Source organism: Rhinopithecus roxellana, chromosome 10 (assembly GCF_007565055.1).
Source record: "Rhinopithecus roxellana isolate Shanxi Qingling chromosome 10, ASM756505v1, whole genome shotgun sequence".
Classification (NCBI taxonomy): domain Eukaryota; kingdom Metazoa; phylum Chordata; class Mammalia; order Primates; family Cercopithecidae; genus Rhinopithecus; species Rhinopithecus roxellana.
In genome coordinates, this window is record NC_044558.1 from 81,865,001 (window position 1) to 81,880,808 (window position 15,808).

The following is a 15,808-nucleotide window of genomic DNA, read 5'->3' on the forward strand; positions in this document are numbered from 1 at the left end:
AAAGCATGTTTGCTACCCTCATTAAAGTTACCTTTCTGGTGGGCATTAATCTCTGCCCTAATAATTCTGACATTGATTTCACTGATGGTATTATTATTCCATTTGAAAATATAATGTTCTTCCACATTCACAATTCTGGGGGCTGATCCGTTATTTAAAGGAGTTTCTGCAAATACAAGAATATGTTCATAAATTAAAGACCGTCTTTGAGCCTGACTCTATTACTGGGACGTTCTCTCTGCTTGCATGGCCTTCCCCGAATGCCCTGCCCCTGCCCTCCCTATCTCCAGCTCCCTAACATGGCATGGTTACTGCTTCCTTGAGGAAGCCTGCCCTGGTCCCATCAAGTCAGCATTAGCTGCCTCCTCTATGCCATCATGGTACCCAGAATGAGATCTGTTCCTTTCATTTCTATATCCCCAGCACCTGGCTCATAGCTTGCCATGGAGCACACACTAGGTAAAATGTTCCGCCAGGGCAGGGGCCCGCTGTCTAGTTTCCTATTACAGCGTAGGAACTCCACTAACATTTGATGAGCTAATGAATAAATTTGAGAAGTACAACACATTGGAAAGAGACACCCAGCACTTGGGAAGGCCGAGGTGGGTGGATCACCTGAGGTCAGGAGTTTGAGACCAGCCTGGCCAACATGGTGAAACCCGATCTCTACTAAAAATACAAAAATTAGGCCAGGCACAGTGGCTCACGCCTGTAATCACAGCACTTTGGGAGGCCGAGGCAAGCAGATCACGAGGTCAGGAGTTCAAGACCAGCCTGGCCAACAGAGTGAAACCTCCTCTCTACTAAAAATACAAAAAATTAGCCATGCATGGTGGCAGGTGCCTGTAATCCCAGCTACTCGGGAGGCTGAGGCAGGAGAATCGCTTGAACCCAGGAGGCGGAGGTTGCAGTGAGTGGAGATTGTGCTACTACACTCCAGCCTAGGTGACAGAGCAAGAGTTCGTCTCAAAAAAAAAAAAAAAAAAAATACAAAAATTAGCTGGGAGTGGTGGCAGGTGCCTGTAATCCCAGCTACTCAGGAGGCTAAGGCACGAGAATCGCTTGAACCCGGGAGGCAGAGGTTACAGTGAGCTGAGATCACCCTACTGTACTCCAGCCTGGGCGACAGAGCAAGACTCTGTCTCAAATTAAAAAGAAAAACAGAAAAGAAAGAAACAAATAGTATCCTTCATTAAAAATTAAAGTTCTGGTAAAATTAGCCAAACTGGGCCAGGCGCAGTTGCTCACGCCTGTAATCCCTGCACTTTGGGAGATCAAGGCAGGTGGATCACTTGAGGTCAGGAGTTTGAAACCAGCCTGGCCAACATGGTGAAACCCTGTCTCTACTAAAATACAAAAATTAGCCGGGCATATGGTGGCGGGCACCTGTAATCCCAGCTACTTGGGAGGCTGAGGCAGGAGAATTGCTTGAACCCAGAAGGTGGAGGTTGCAGTGAGCCAAGATTGCGCCATCGCACTCCAGCCTGGGCGAAAAGAACGAAACTCCGTCTCAAAAAAAAAAAAAAAACAAAAAAACAAAAAAAAAGAATTATTTAACTATCAAACATTTAAGAAAAGTTTCATGGAAGCTGGAACTAGAAGGGACGGTGGAACTCAGAGAATCCAGGACTGTGGAGGAACAGGCTCAACATCACAGAGAGCACTCTAAAGCCCAGCAAGACAGAACAAGGAACAAATGAAATGCTCCTGGCAGATTTTTCTAACTATTATGAACCTTTTTAAATGACTAACAAAAATACATACTCCGGGGTCATATGTTACTTGAAAGAAATGATATATCTATTTCTGAAGAAATGACGTCAAAGTGTAACATTAAATACCTCTATTGGTGATGAATTTGTCTAGGTCAGTTGCTTCCTCATAGATTACTTTTGGTGTAACTGTGCCTAAAGAGAGAACATAAAATAACTTCCACAGGCGTACACATGGCCTACCATGATCACACTAAGTCAAAGTATAGCTTATCAAGCAAATATGGTGACCACAACTGCCCAGAGTTGTGACTACAAAACTCTCCCCACTCCCCAAAAACCATCAGATAGGAGTCCCCGTCCTCTTAGTGTCTAATTATAACTGAGGAGGAAAATCCACAACAAACAAACAAACCAACAAAAACCAGGGTCACTGACATAAAAACAAATACGCAGTTCACTGCTGGTGGCAATACAAAATGGTGCAGACACTGTAGAAAACAATTGGCCGGGTACGGTGGCTCACGCCTGTAATCCCCGCACTTTGGGAGGCCGAGGCGGGTAGATTGCCTGAGGTCAGGAGTTCGAGACCAGTCTGGCCAACATGGTGAAACCTCGTCACTATTAAAAATACAAAAAAATTAGCCAGGTGTGGTGGCACACGCCTGTAATCTCAGCTACTTGGGAAGCTGAGGCAGGGGAATCGCTTGAACCAGGGAGGTGGAGGTTGCAGTGAGCCGAGATCACACCACTGCACTCCAGCCTGGGCGACAGAGCGAGACACTGTCTCAAAAAACAAAAACAAAAAACACAATTTGGTAGATCCTCAAGAAGTCGTATTAGCATGACCTGTCAGTTCCACTCCTAGGTGTCTACCCAAAAGAAATAAAAACATACATCTACGCAAAAACTTGGCCACAAGTGTTCATGGCAGTGCTATTCACAACAGTCAAGAGATGAAAACAACCCATATGTCCATCAGCTGATGAATGGACAATGGACAAATACAATGTGCTCTGTCCATGCGACAGACTACAATTCAGCCATAAAGAGGAATGAAGCACTGCCATGCGCTACAACACAGACGAACCGTGGAACACCATGCTAAGTGAAAGAAGCCAGACACAAAAGGCCACACAGTGTATGCTTCTGTTTCTGGGGAACACCCAGAATAAGCAATCCATGGAGATAAGAAGCAGACTGGTGGCTGCCAGGGGCTGAGGGAAGAGGGGTAGGGAGTGACTGAGAATGGGGACAGATGCCCTTCTGAGGGGATGAAACGTTCTGGAATTAGAGAGAGGTGATGGCAGCACAACAGTGTAGAAGGTACTAACATCAATGAATTGTACACTTTAAAATGGTTAATTTTGGCAGAACGCAGATGCTCACACCTGTAATCTCAGCACTTTGGGAGGCCGAGGCGGGCGGATCACCTGAGGTCAGCAGTTCAAGGCCAGCCTAGCCACCATGGTGAAACCCCATCTCTACTAAAAACAAAAAAATTAGCCAGGCATGGTGGCGGGCGCCTGTAGACCCAGCTACTTGGGAAGCTGAGGCAGGAGAATCGCTTGAACTTAGGAGGCGGAGGGTGCAGTGAGCCGAGATCGCGCCACCGCACTCCAGCCTGCGCAATGGAGCGAGACTCCGTCTCAAAACAAACAAACAAAAAGGTTAATTTTATGTTATTTGAATTGTACTTAAATTTCAAAATAATTAATATGCAATATGCTGTCTTATGGAACTAAACTTTTTCCAAAGAAAATAATTGGCAGTTAAAATATTATCTGAAGTTGAACCAGTAGAAATGATTTATACTCTCATGAGATCACACTTTATCTTCATGTTTGGGTCTGCGTTCTTTTCTCAAAGAGATGTAACATACCTCCTAAGGCAACATTCTTTATCTTCGCATTGATAATACCATCTCGTTCTTGGTATACTTCCAAATTAGTAACGCATTTAACATCAAAATTGTGAAGAAATGCCACGGGGGCGTTCTGCATACACTGCCCAGTCAGGGACATCTGAGGGTGAAGGGCAAAGCCAACAGATTTATGGCCTCTCTCCTAATCATACAAAATAGATCAGCATCCCTTAAAACTGTTCTTTCTGCAGCCTGCTCCCATTGCTGGTTTGGTTTCAGCAACGGCAAGTTCACGGACTAGTTGACCCGCTTTAGCAAAACATCTAACTGATTTGCCCATCAAGGTCTGGAAGCCACTGGTTGTGGAGTCACAGTAAATATTACCTAATAAAAGGCCGGGCGCGGTGGCTCAAGCCTGTAATCCCAGTACTTTGGGAGGCCGAGGCGGGCGGATCACGAGGTCAGGAGATCGAGACCATCCTGGCTAACACGGTGAAACCCTGTATCTACTAAAAAATATAAAAAAACTAGCCAGGCGAGGTGGCAGGCACCTGTAGTCCCAGCTACTTGGGAGGCTGAGGCAGGAGAATGGCGTAAACCTGGGAGGCAGAGCTTGCAGTGAGCCGAGATCCGGCCACCGCACTCCAGCCTGGGCGACAGAGCGAGACTCCGTCTCAAAAAAAAAAAAAAAAAAAAAAAAAAATTACCTAATAAAAACAAAGAAAATCCCTTGTCCTATTCTATTTAGTTTGCAGAGACTTGACTATATTTAGCTTCATGTTCTCTCCCTCATCACAACCAGAGTTTAGAGTTTAATACCATAAAAATGGATTCACACGAATAAGAAAGAGAAACTGTTTCACCTCCCATGCTTTCTTCCCACAAATAACACTCCTCATAATGTTAAACGTAAAAAAAGATTTCAGGTTGGGAGCAGTGGCTCACACCTGTAATCCCAGCACTTTGGAAGGCTGTAGTGGGAGAATCATTTGAGCTCAGGGGTTCAAGACCAACCTGGGCAACATAGCAAGACCCTATCTCTACAAAAAGTAAAAAATTAACTGGGCATAGTGACATGTGCCCTATAGTCCCAGCTACTTGGGAGGCTAAGGTGGGAGGATTGCTTGAGCCCAGGAGGTGGAGGCTGCAGTGAGCTGTGACTACACCACTACACTCCAGCCTGGGTGACAAAGCAAGATCCTGTCATTCATTCACTCATGCATTTATACATACATATATAAATGATTCCATATAAAACCTTAAAATACTTTTCAAAATTTTAGAATGGTAAATAAAATGATGTACTTATCTAACCATTGTTTTCTATACTGGACCCTACTTGAACGGGTAGTGAAGGGCTAGAAGGAGAGGATCAGAAAAAAACTATTGGGTACTTGGCTTAGTACCTGGGTGACAAATAATCTGTACAGCAAAACCCCATGATATAAGTTTACCTATATAAACAACCTGCACATGTAGACCTGAATGAAAATAAAAGTTTAAAAAGAAAAAGAAGTAAAGAATGATAGTTACTTCTAGCCAGGCACGGAGGCTCACACTGTAATCCCAACACTTTGGCCAAGGCAGAAGAATTTCGAGGCCAGGAGTTTAAGACCAGCCTGGGCAACATAATGAAACCCCCATCTCTACAAACAAATTTTTGGCTGGGTGCAGAGGCTCATGTCTGTAATCCCAGCACGTTGGGAGACCAAAGTGGGCAGATCACTTCAGACTAGGAGTTAAAGAGACCAGTCTGGGCAACATGGCAAAACCCCATCTCTACAAAAAATTGGCCAGGAATGGTGGTGCATGCCTGTAGTCTCAGCTACTTGGGAGGCTGAGGTTGGATCACTTGAATGTGGGAGGTCAGGGCTGCAGGGAGTCTAGATCACACACCAGTGCACTCCACCCTAGGTGATAGAGCAAGACTATGTCTCAAACCAAAACAAATTTTTTTAATTTAAAAAAAAAAAAAAAAAAAGACTCATGCCTGCAATCCCAGCACTTTGGGAGGCCAAGGCAGGCTGATCACCTGAGGTCGGGAGTTCAAGACCAGCCTGACCAACATGGATAAACTCCGTCTCTACTAAAAATACAAAATTAGCCAGGCATGGTGGTGCATCCCTGTAATCCCAGCTACTTGGGAGGCTGAGGCAGAAGAATTGCTTGAACCCGGGAGGCAGAGGTTGTGGTGAGCTGACATTGTGCCATTGCACTCCAGCCTGGGCAAAAAGAGCGAAACTCTTTCTCAAAAAAAAAAAAAAAAAAAAAACAGAATGATAGCCACGTCCATGGAAACGTATAGAAAATCTTTTGGTTTTATTTTGTAAGTTCACTCTGAGTTTTAAGCAAAGACTGTGATTAATTTAAGAGTGACTATATATTTTATTAAGCTGGAGAACATAAACAGTTAAGTCGCTGAAAGGTACAAAGGAGGGAAATAAGTAACTTAAAAAGAGATTTTAAAGAGAAATATGACTTAAATTAACAATAGGACAGGAAAAATAAAGGGTCTAGCAGCCAGGCACAGTGGCTCACGCCTGTAATCCCAGCACTTTGGGAGACCGAGGTGCGCGAGTCACAGGGTCAAGAGATTGAGATCATCCGGGCCAACATGGTGAAACTCCATCTCTAGTAAAAATACAAAAAAATCGGCTGGGTGTGGTAGCACACGCCTGCAGTCCCAGCTACTCGAGAGGCAGGACAATCACTTGGAACCGGGAGGCGGAGGTTGCAGTGAGCTGAGATCCGGCACTGCACTTTAGCCTGGGCGATAAGAGTGAGACTCTGTCTCAAAAAAAAAAAAAAAGAGAGAGAGAGAGAGAAGGGTCTAGCGTACTCATATTGCAATGATTACCTGCGGAATAGTAAAATATGCCTTCTTTACAGTCATAATGGGATCTCCTTGTTTGTAACCAAAGTCTGCAAAGTCTTTTGCGTCAGTATCCACATATACTTCAAAGGAAGATTCCTGTTTGGGGGAACTGAAAATCAATAAGAAAGGCTGAATAGTTTCAGTTATCTGCAAAAACACAATTCTTCCTTAATGTTGTTCTTTACTCTTGTTTTCTGAGACGGATCTCACTCTGTCACCCACACTGGAATGCAGTGGTGCGATCTTTGTTCACTGCTACCTCCGCCTCCCAGGTTCAAGCAATTCTCATACCTCAGTCTCCCAAGTAGGCTGGGATTACAGGTGCCTACCACCACACCCGGCTAATTTTTTGTATTTTTAGTAGAGATGGGGTTTCATCATGTACCCAGGCTCGTCTTGAACTCCCAACCTCAGGTGATCTGCCTGCCTTGGCCTCCCAAAGTACTGGGATTACAGACGTGACCCATTGCACCCAGCCTCTTTACTTTTGTTTTGTTTTGTTTTGTTTTGAGACAGTCTCACTCTGTCACCCGGCTGGAGTGCAGTGGCGTGATCTCAGCTCATTGCAAGCTCCGCCTCCCAGTTTCACGCCATCCTCCTGCCTCAGCCTCCCGAGTAGCTGGGACTACAGGTGCCTGCCACCACGCCTGGCTAATTTTTTGTATTTTTAGTAGAGACGGGGTTTCACCATGTTAACCAGGATGGTCTTGATCTCCTGACCTCATGATCCGCCTGCCTTGGCCTCCCAAAGTGCTGGGATTACAGGTGTGAGCCACCAAGCCCTGCCTACTTTTTTAATGACAAAAATCAAAGATGTAAATTTTTAACAATCCCAAACTGTAAAATACAGAACATTAAAATCTCCCATGAGCCACCACTCCTTCGCCTCCCCTAGAAAAGCACCATGAGCTGTTTTCAATGTCAATCAATTTCTTTTCAATGAGGCCCAATTCTGTCAAATAATGCAAAATAAATTAGCTAACTGAAATCTATAATTGAACCCTTTAGGCACGGGATCTCTGGAGAGGGACTGGGAAAAATGTGACCGCATTATAGGGCCTACTAGAGTATGGCCCCACCAGGGCAGGAGAACAATGCCCATCCCAGGCGGCTGCTCAGACACTTACACGGCACCATGGTAGAAGTAACCAAGGAAGGGCGTGTTGGCAAGGGGCGACTGCACACACAGAAAGGGAAACCAGTCGGGGACACTGTGTGTCGTCGTCCCAGCAGAGCACAGCTGATCAAAAGGAGGACTGACGTCTCCTCCAAACATGCCGGTGAAGCAGGACAGTCTGAACAGCTCTGTTAAATTTGATGAGCATTCCTGGAAGACAAACATAAAGGCAGGGGCTGTGACCGCAGCGAGAATCTCCTGGCAAGCGTGACGAATGCTAACTCTTATTTAAGGCCAGCAGGATGCTACCGAGTAAGCAAGAACATCTATAATCTCTGTCTCATCAAAAAGTGCCTTGTGCCCACAAAAAGTAAAATAGTTCTAGAATTTCTTTTGTCAATTCCCCAAATAAGCCTCCAAGTCAGAAACTTCAAGCATTCAAGGGAACCACAGTTTTACTAGGACATGAGATATTCCCAGTAAAGCAAAAGAAAACAAGATAGTACAGAATAGATCCCAAATGAAGACGAAGACATAGTAAACCTCCTTTCTTAACTGTCATCACCATTCAAACCCTTAGCCCAGAAAAGTCTCCGGATATTTACAGTGAGGGGAAACGTTCCATATTCCACAAGGATCCTCCAGGCCCTCACTAGATTATAACACGACCCAATTCATGTCATCAAGAAATTACTTGGGGCTGAGTGCAGTGGCTCACGCCTGTAATCCCAACACTTTGTGAGGCCAAGGCAGGTGGATCACTTAAGGCCAGGAGTTTGAGACCAGCCTGGCCAACATGGTGAAGCCCCGTCTCTACTAAAAATATAAAAATTAGCTGGGCATGGTGGCAGGCGCCTATAATTCCAGCTACTGGGGAGGCTGAGGCAGGAGAATCACTTGAACCCGGGAGGTAGAGGTTGCAGTGAGCCAAGATCACACATTGCACTCCATCCTGGGAAACACAGTGAGATTCTGTCTCAAAAGAAAGAAGGAAGTTACTTGGACTGCATGCAGTGCGCCACGCCTGAAATCCTAACATTGTGGGACGTTGAGGTGGAATGAATGTTTGAGCCCAGAAGTTCAAGACCAGCCTACGCAACATAGAGAGACTCAGCCTCAACAAAATTAAAAAAAAAAAAAAATTAGCTGGGCATGGTGGTTCACACCTGTGATCCCAGCTGCTCAGGAGGTTGAGGAAAGGACTGCGTGAGTCCAGGAGACTGAGGCTACAGTGAGCCATGATTGGGCCACTGAAGTCCAGCCTGGGCAACAGAACAAGACCCTGTCCCTTAAAAAAAAAAAAAAAAAAGGCCGGGCGCGGTGGCTCAAGCCTGTAATCCCAGCACTTTGGGAGGCCGAGACGGGCGGATCACTGGGTCAGGAGATCGAGACCATCCTGACTAACATGGTGAAACCCCATCTCTACTAAAAAATACAAAAAAACTAGCCGGGCGAGATGGCGGGCGCCTGTAGTCCCAGCTACTCGGGAGGCTGAGGCAGGAGAATGGCGTGAACCCGGGAGGCGGAGCTTGCAGTGAGCCGAGATCAAGCCACTGCACTCCAGCCTGGGCAGCAGAGCAAGACTCCGTCTCAAAAAAAAAAAGAAAGAAAGAAAAAATCAGGTAAATGGAGAATGTTTTAAGAGCCATCAATTCAGTTATACAACCTATGGGAGCATTACAGCCAGGATTGCCTTCTCCTGCTATAATTCCAAAAAATTGGCCTTTAATAGTCATAGATTTAAAAGCCTGTTTCTTTACTATCCCTTTAGCTGAGCAAGACTCTAAACGGCTTACATTTACAACTCCTGCGGTAAACACCCTGCAGCCTGCTAAGCAATTTCATTGTTTTACAGATGGGTCTAGTAATGGTAAAGCTTCTTACTCTGGATCAAAAGGTAAGGTTTTCCAGACGCCCTATACTTCCGCTCAAAAAGCGGAGCTTGGAGCTGTAATTGAGGTACTGACTGCTTTTGATAGGCCTATTCATGTGATTTCTGATTCTCCATACGTGGTTCATTCCACACAGTTAATTGAAAACACTCAGTTACGATTTCATACAGATGAACAACTGATGACTTTATTTACCCAATGCAAACAGCAGTTACAAGTAGAATGTACCCTTTTTATATCACTCACACTAGGGCTCATACACCTCTTCCAGGACCTTTGACTGAAGGGAATCAAATGGCTGATGGCCTAGTTGCTAATGCAATATCTAATGCTAGACACTTTCACAATTTAATCCATGTTAATGCCTCTGGTCTCAAACACAGATACAGCATTACCTGGAAAGAAGCTAAAGCTATTATCCAGCGATGCCCAACTTGCCAAACGGTACATTCCTCATCTTTTACAGGCGTTAATCCTCGAGGACTGGAACCTAACTCTCTTTGGCAAATGGATGTCACCCATGTTCCCTTGTCTGGGAGACTAGCTTACGTACATGTATGTGTGGACACCTTTTCTCACTTTGTCTGGGCCACATGGCAATCAGGAGGGTCTTCTGTCTGTGTTAAACGTCACCTTTTGCAGTGTTTTGCGGTGATGGGCATTCCAGCTTCTATTAAAACAGATAATGCCCCAGGCTATACTAGTCAAGCTCCAGCTACATTTTTCTCTATGTGGAATATTAAACACATTGCTGGTATCCCATGCAATTCTCAAGGACACGCTATAGTGGAAAGAATGAATCTTTCCCTCAAACAACAGTTGCAAAACCAGAAAGGTGTAAATAGAGAATATGGAACCCCACAGATGCAACTGAATCTATCATTGTTAGCTTTAAATTTTTTGAGCCTGCCCAAAGGCCAGATGTTATCAGCAGCTGAACAGCATCTGCAGAAACCAGCTGCAAAGACAGAAGCAGAACAACTGATTTGGTGGAGAGATCCGGTAACAAAAAGGTGGGAAATAGGTAAAATAATAACTTGGGGTAGAAGTTATGCTTGTGTTTCTCCAAGCCAAAATCAACAGCCGATTTGGATACCATCAAGACACCTGAAATCTTATCATAAGTCAGATTCCGGGAAGATCCCAAGGAACCCTCAGTTGCAGCCATGTGGAGACTGACGCTGAGGAGGACCCCAACTGTCACAAGCAACACCCATCGAACACAGCCACCCATCTGGGGACAGAACCAGAAGCTGTCACAGATGGCGGAAGAAAACCTGAGGAAAGCGGGACAGCCAGTCACAATGAGTCATTTAATGGTAGCTATGACAGCGATGATCACCACTGCTGTGAGGATTCCTTCAACAAGGGCTGACACAGAGAACAATTATACTTATTGGGCATATTCATCAATCTTGGCTGGCAGTAATGCCTGGATGTAATCACTCTATGACACAGTTACACATGCTTTCTGATCTCAGTATTTACCATAATACATCTGCTCCTATAATCGAGGCATACCGCCCTCAAAAACCCATTTGTATACAAAATTGAACCTGGCCAGAAATAATGAACATACTTGTTTAGGAAGATTGCATTGCAGAACAGGCAGAGGTGCTGCACGATTCCTATGGCATCATTATTCATTGGTCCCCTAAGGAGATGTTTAGCTTACATTACACCTCTCAGTCTGCGTGCCACGGCCACACTATGTTCAGCGGATCCGAACAAAACGGTCAGATGGTGGATATAATAATAAGTATGGTGAGAGTTCCTATTACCTGAAACCATGGCAATATAGTGGCACCTCAACCTCAAATGATATGGCCCCCTGTAGGAGCTCAACATTAAGGATTTGTGATAACTATTAATAGCTCTTAATAAGATCAAAATTTGGGAAAGAATAAAAAAGCATCTAGAAGGACACTCTACAAACTTGTTTTTGGATAGAGCAAAATTAAAAGAACAAATATTTGAAGCATCCCAGGCACACCTGACCTTAATGCCAGGAACTGGAGCGCTTAAAGGAGCTGCAGACAGATTAGCAGCTAGCAACCCATTAAAATGGATAAAAACACTTGGAAGCTCCGTAATTTCAATGATGATTGTGCTTTTAATCTGTGTTGTCGTTGTCTAGTCTGCAGATGTGGATCCTGACTCCTGCAAGAAGTAGCTCACCGTGACAAAGCTGCCTTTGCTTTTATCACTTTGCAAATCAAAGAAGGGGAACATGTTGGGAATAAGCCCCCCAAAATCTGGCCATAAACCGGCCCCCAAACTGACCATAAACAAAATTTCTGCAGCACTGTGACACGTTCATGATGGCCATAATACCCACGCTGAAAGGCTGTAGGTTTATGGGAACAAGGGCAAAGAACTCCCAGCCCGCCCAGGGCGGAAAACCACTTAAAGGCATTCTTAAGCCACAAACAATAGCATGAGTGGTCTGTGCTCCTGCTGCAGTGAACTAGCCCAACATAGTCTTCTAATTCGGCCCATCCCTTCGTTTCCCATAAGGGATACTTTTAGTTAGTTTAATATCTATAGAAATAATGCCAATGACTGGCTTGCTGTTAATAAATACGTGGGTAAATCTCTGTTCAAGGCTCTCAGCTCTGAAGACTGTGAGACCTCTGATTTCCCACTTCACACCTCTATTATTCCTGTGTGTGTCTTTAATTCCTCTAGCGCCACTGGGTTAGGGTCTCCCCGACCGAGCTGGTCTCGGCAAACTAGGATCCAGAATATATAGGGAACCCTCTTACAATTCAACAAAAAGACAGCCCAATTTAAAACATGGGTGAAGGGTATAAACAGACATTTCTCCAAAGAAAATATACAAATATCCCACAAGCACATGAAAAGATCTTCTACATCATTTGCCACTAGAGAAATACAAATCAAAATCACAATGAGGGCAGGGCATGGTGGCTCACGCCTATAATCCCAGCATTTTGGGAGGTTGAGGCCAGAGGATTGCTTGAGCCCAGGAATTCTAGACTAGCCTAGGCAACACAGCAAGATCCCACCTTCACAAAAAAAACACACAAATTAGCTGAGTGTGGTGGTGTGCACCTGTGGTTCCAGCTACTTGGGAAGCTGAGGTGAGAGAATCACTTGAGCCTGCGAGGTTGAGGCTGCAGTAAGCTGTGATAGCACCACTGCATTCTATCCTGGGCGACAGGGCAAGACCCTGTCTAAAAAAAAAAAAATTTTTTTAAAGAAAATCATGAAGAAATATCAGTTCACACTTACTTGCATGGCTATAACCAAAAAGACAAATAATAACAAGTGTTGGTGAGGATACAGAGAAACTATAACCCACGTACATTGCTGATGGGAATTTAAAATGGTGCAACTGCTTCAGAAACTAGTTCCTCAAAAGGTTAAACGTACAGTAACAATGCAACCCAGCAACTCCCCTATATATATGCCCAAGAGAAATGGAAACATGTTCACACAAAAACCTGTCCACAAATGTTCATAGCAGCACTATTCATAAAGGCCAAAAAACAGAAACAACCCAAATGTCCATTAGCCAATAAATAGATAAGAAATACGTGATATATCCATACAACGGAATAGGATTCAACCACCAAAAATGAAGTGGTGACAGCTGCTATAAGGCAAAAGAACCTTAAAAGCATCATGCTAAGTACAAGAAGAAAGTCACTGAAGACCACATATTGCATGATTCTATATATGTGCAATGTCCAAAATGGGCAAATTCATGGAGACAGAGGCAGATTCACAGTGGCCTTGGATGAAGGATGGAGATAGGAATGGCTATAGGGACATATGATTTCTTTCTGGGGTGGTAGAAATGTTCTCAAGTTAGATTGTGGTAATGGTTGTACAATTGTGTAAATTTACTAAAAATCACTGAAAACCTGTGTACTTTTTTCTTTTCTTTTTTTTCTTTTTGAGACAGAGTCTTGCTCTGTCGTCTAGGCTGAAATGCAGTGGTGTGATCACAGCTTACTCCAGCCTTGACCTCCTGGGCTCAAGCAATCCTCTCAGCTCAGCCTCCCGAGCTGGCACTACAGGCCTGCACTACCATGCCCAGCTAATTTTTGTAGAGATGGGGTTTTGCCATGTTGCCCAGGCTGGTATCCAACTCCTGAACTCAAGCGATCCACCCACGTCGGCCTCCCAAAGTGCTGGGATTACAGGCATGAGCCAGTTCACCAGGCTTGTTCTTTCTTTTTTTATATTTTCTTAAAGGCTTCTAAATAAATAATATTAGGCCGGGCGCGGTGGCTCAAGCCTGTAATCCCAGCACTTTGGGAGGCCGAGACAGGTGGATCACGGGGTCAGGAGATCAAGACCATCCTGGCTAACACGGTGAAACCCCGTCTCTACTAAAAAATACAAAAAAAACTAGCCGGGCGAGGTGGCGGGCGCCTGTTGTCCCAGCTACTCGGGAGGCTGAGGCAGGAGAATGGCGTAAACCCAGGAGGCAGAGGTTGCAGTGAGCTGAGATCCGGCCACTGCACTCCAGCCTGGGCAACAGAGCGAGACTCCGTCTCAAAATAAATAAATAAATAAATAAATAAATAAATAAATAAAATTAAAATCATCCCCTCAGTATGATCTTCACAATCATGATTTTATCCAAAGAGATATTCTTTTCTTCTTCCAAAAACTAGACTGACAATGCCAGATAAGAAAATACTCAATTTAGGCCCAGTGCGGTGGCTCACTCCTGTAATCCCAGCACTTTGGGAGGCCGAGGCGGGCAGATCACCTGAGGTCAGGAGTTCAAGACCTGCCTGGTCAATATTTAGTAGAGACTGTGGAAACCCTATCTCTGCTAAAAATACAAAAATTAGCCAGGTGTGGTGGCACACACCTGTAGTTCCAGCTAATCGGGAGGCTGAGGCACGAGAATCACTTGAATCCAGGATGTGGAAGTTGCAGTGACCTGAGATCGTGTAACTGCACTCCGGCGTGGGCAACAGAGAGAGACTCTGTCTCAAAAAAAAGAAAGAAAAAACCCAAAATACTCAGTTTATATGTTGTACCCACTCTAAGGCTAAAAGAAAAAAAAAAAAAGCCGGGCACGGTGGCTCACACCAATAATTCCAGCACTTTGGGAGGTCATCTCAAAAAAAAAAAAAAAAATTTTACTCAAAAGTTATGTGATTTTTTTTTTGAAATGGGGTTTCGCTCTTGTTTCCCAGGCTGGAGTGCAATGGCACAATCTCGGCTCACTGCAACCTCCGCCTCCCTGGTTCAAGCGATTCTCCTGCCTCAGCCTCCTGAGTAGCTGGGATTACAGGCGCATGCCACTACACCTGGCTAATTTTGTATTTTTAGTAGAGATGGGGTTTCTCCATGTTGGTCAGGCTGGTCCCAAACTCCCGACCTCAGGTTATCTGCCCACCTCGGCCTCCCAAAGTGCTGGGATTACAGGCGTGAGCCACCGCGCCTGCCAAAACTTTAAAATTTAAAAAAATACTCAATTTGAAAACAATTTGCAATAGAAAACATAAACTCAGTTTTGGTTTTGGGAGGCCAAGGTAGGACTGTTTGATCCCAGGAATTTGAGACTAGCCTGAGCAACATGGCAAAAATCGCATCTCTACAAAAGATACAAAACAATTAGCTGGGTGTGATGGTGAATGCCTGTGGTTGCAGCTGCTCAGGAGGCTGAGGTAAGAAAATCGCTTGAGCCCAGGAGGTTGAGGCTGCAGTGAGCCATAATCGCACCACCATACTCCAGCCTGGGCAACAGAGCAAGATCCTATCTCGAAAAATAAAAAATAAAAAAAGCTGTTGGTGGAAGTGCTGGTGTTCTCACAGGTAGCATAACTTTTATGCCCAATAACCAAAGAACGTACCTGGTCACAGCAGCAGCGAACATCACAGGCCCCAGCTGTTAAATTACAAGGACAAGGGCCAAGGGGCTGATACACCTGGTTAGGAATGACAGTCACGTTCTCTGAAAAGTACACACAACAGAAAAATTCAGCTAAGAAACATTCCGACAAAGCATGGTCACATTTTTAATATTCAAAAGAAAGCTGAATTATCTTGTTTTGTAAATCATCATTACCAAATATTGGACATTAAGGAATCCATGAAATACACGACGCCTACATCTACCACTCCAACAAAAACCCAAATATAAGGAAACACGCCACTTACAATGAACCAAAGAAGTCATAGTTGATCTGGAAGATAATCAATTGACTAAGAGGCACGAGTTAGTATATACATAATGTACTGATTTCAGGCTGGGTGGGGTGGCTCACATCTGTAAACCCAGGACTTTGGGAGGCCAAGGTGGACGGATCACCTGAGGTCAGGAGTTCAAGACCAGCCTGGCCAACATAGTGAAACCCT

The 15,808-nt window shown here is 44.6% G+C and overlaps 1 protein-coding gene across 2 annotated transcripts in view; it reads right to left on the reverse strand.

The window, feature by feature from the left end:
- TCTN2 (tectonic family member 2) overlaps positions 1-15,808 on the reverse strand; it is a 39,181-nt gene that overhangs the window by 14,375 nt on the left and 8,998 nt on the right. For both annotated transcript variants that reach the window (XM_030939480.1, XM_030939481.1), the window contains exons 5-10: positions 15,304-15,404; positions 7,579-7,778; positions 6,434-6,560; positions 3,595-3,736; positions 1,842-1,907; positions 32-166 (exon numbers count right to left, since the gene is read on the reverse strand). In XM_030939480.1, coding sequence (XP_030795340.1) covers positions 32-166; positions 1,842-1,907; positions 3,595-3,736; positions 6,434-6,560; positions 7,579-7,778; positions 15,304-15,404 — 771 coding nt within the window. The remainder of the gene's footprint in view (positions 1-31; positions 167-1,841; positions 1,908-3,594; positions 3,737-6,433; positions 6,561-7,578; positions 7,779-15,303; positions 15,405-15,808) is intronic.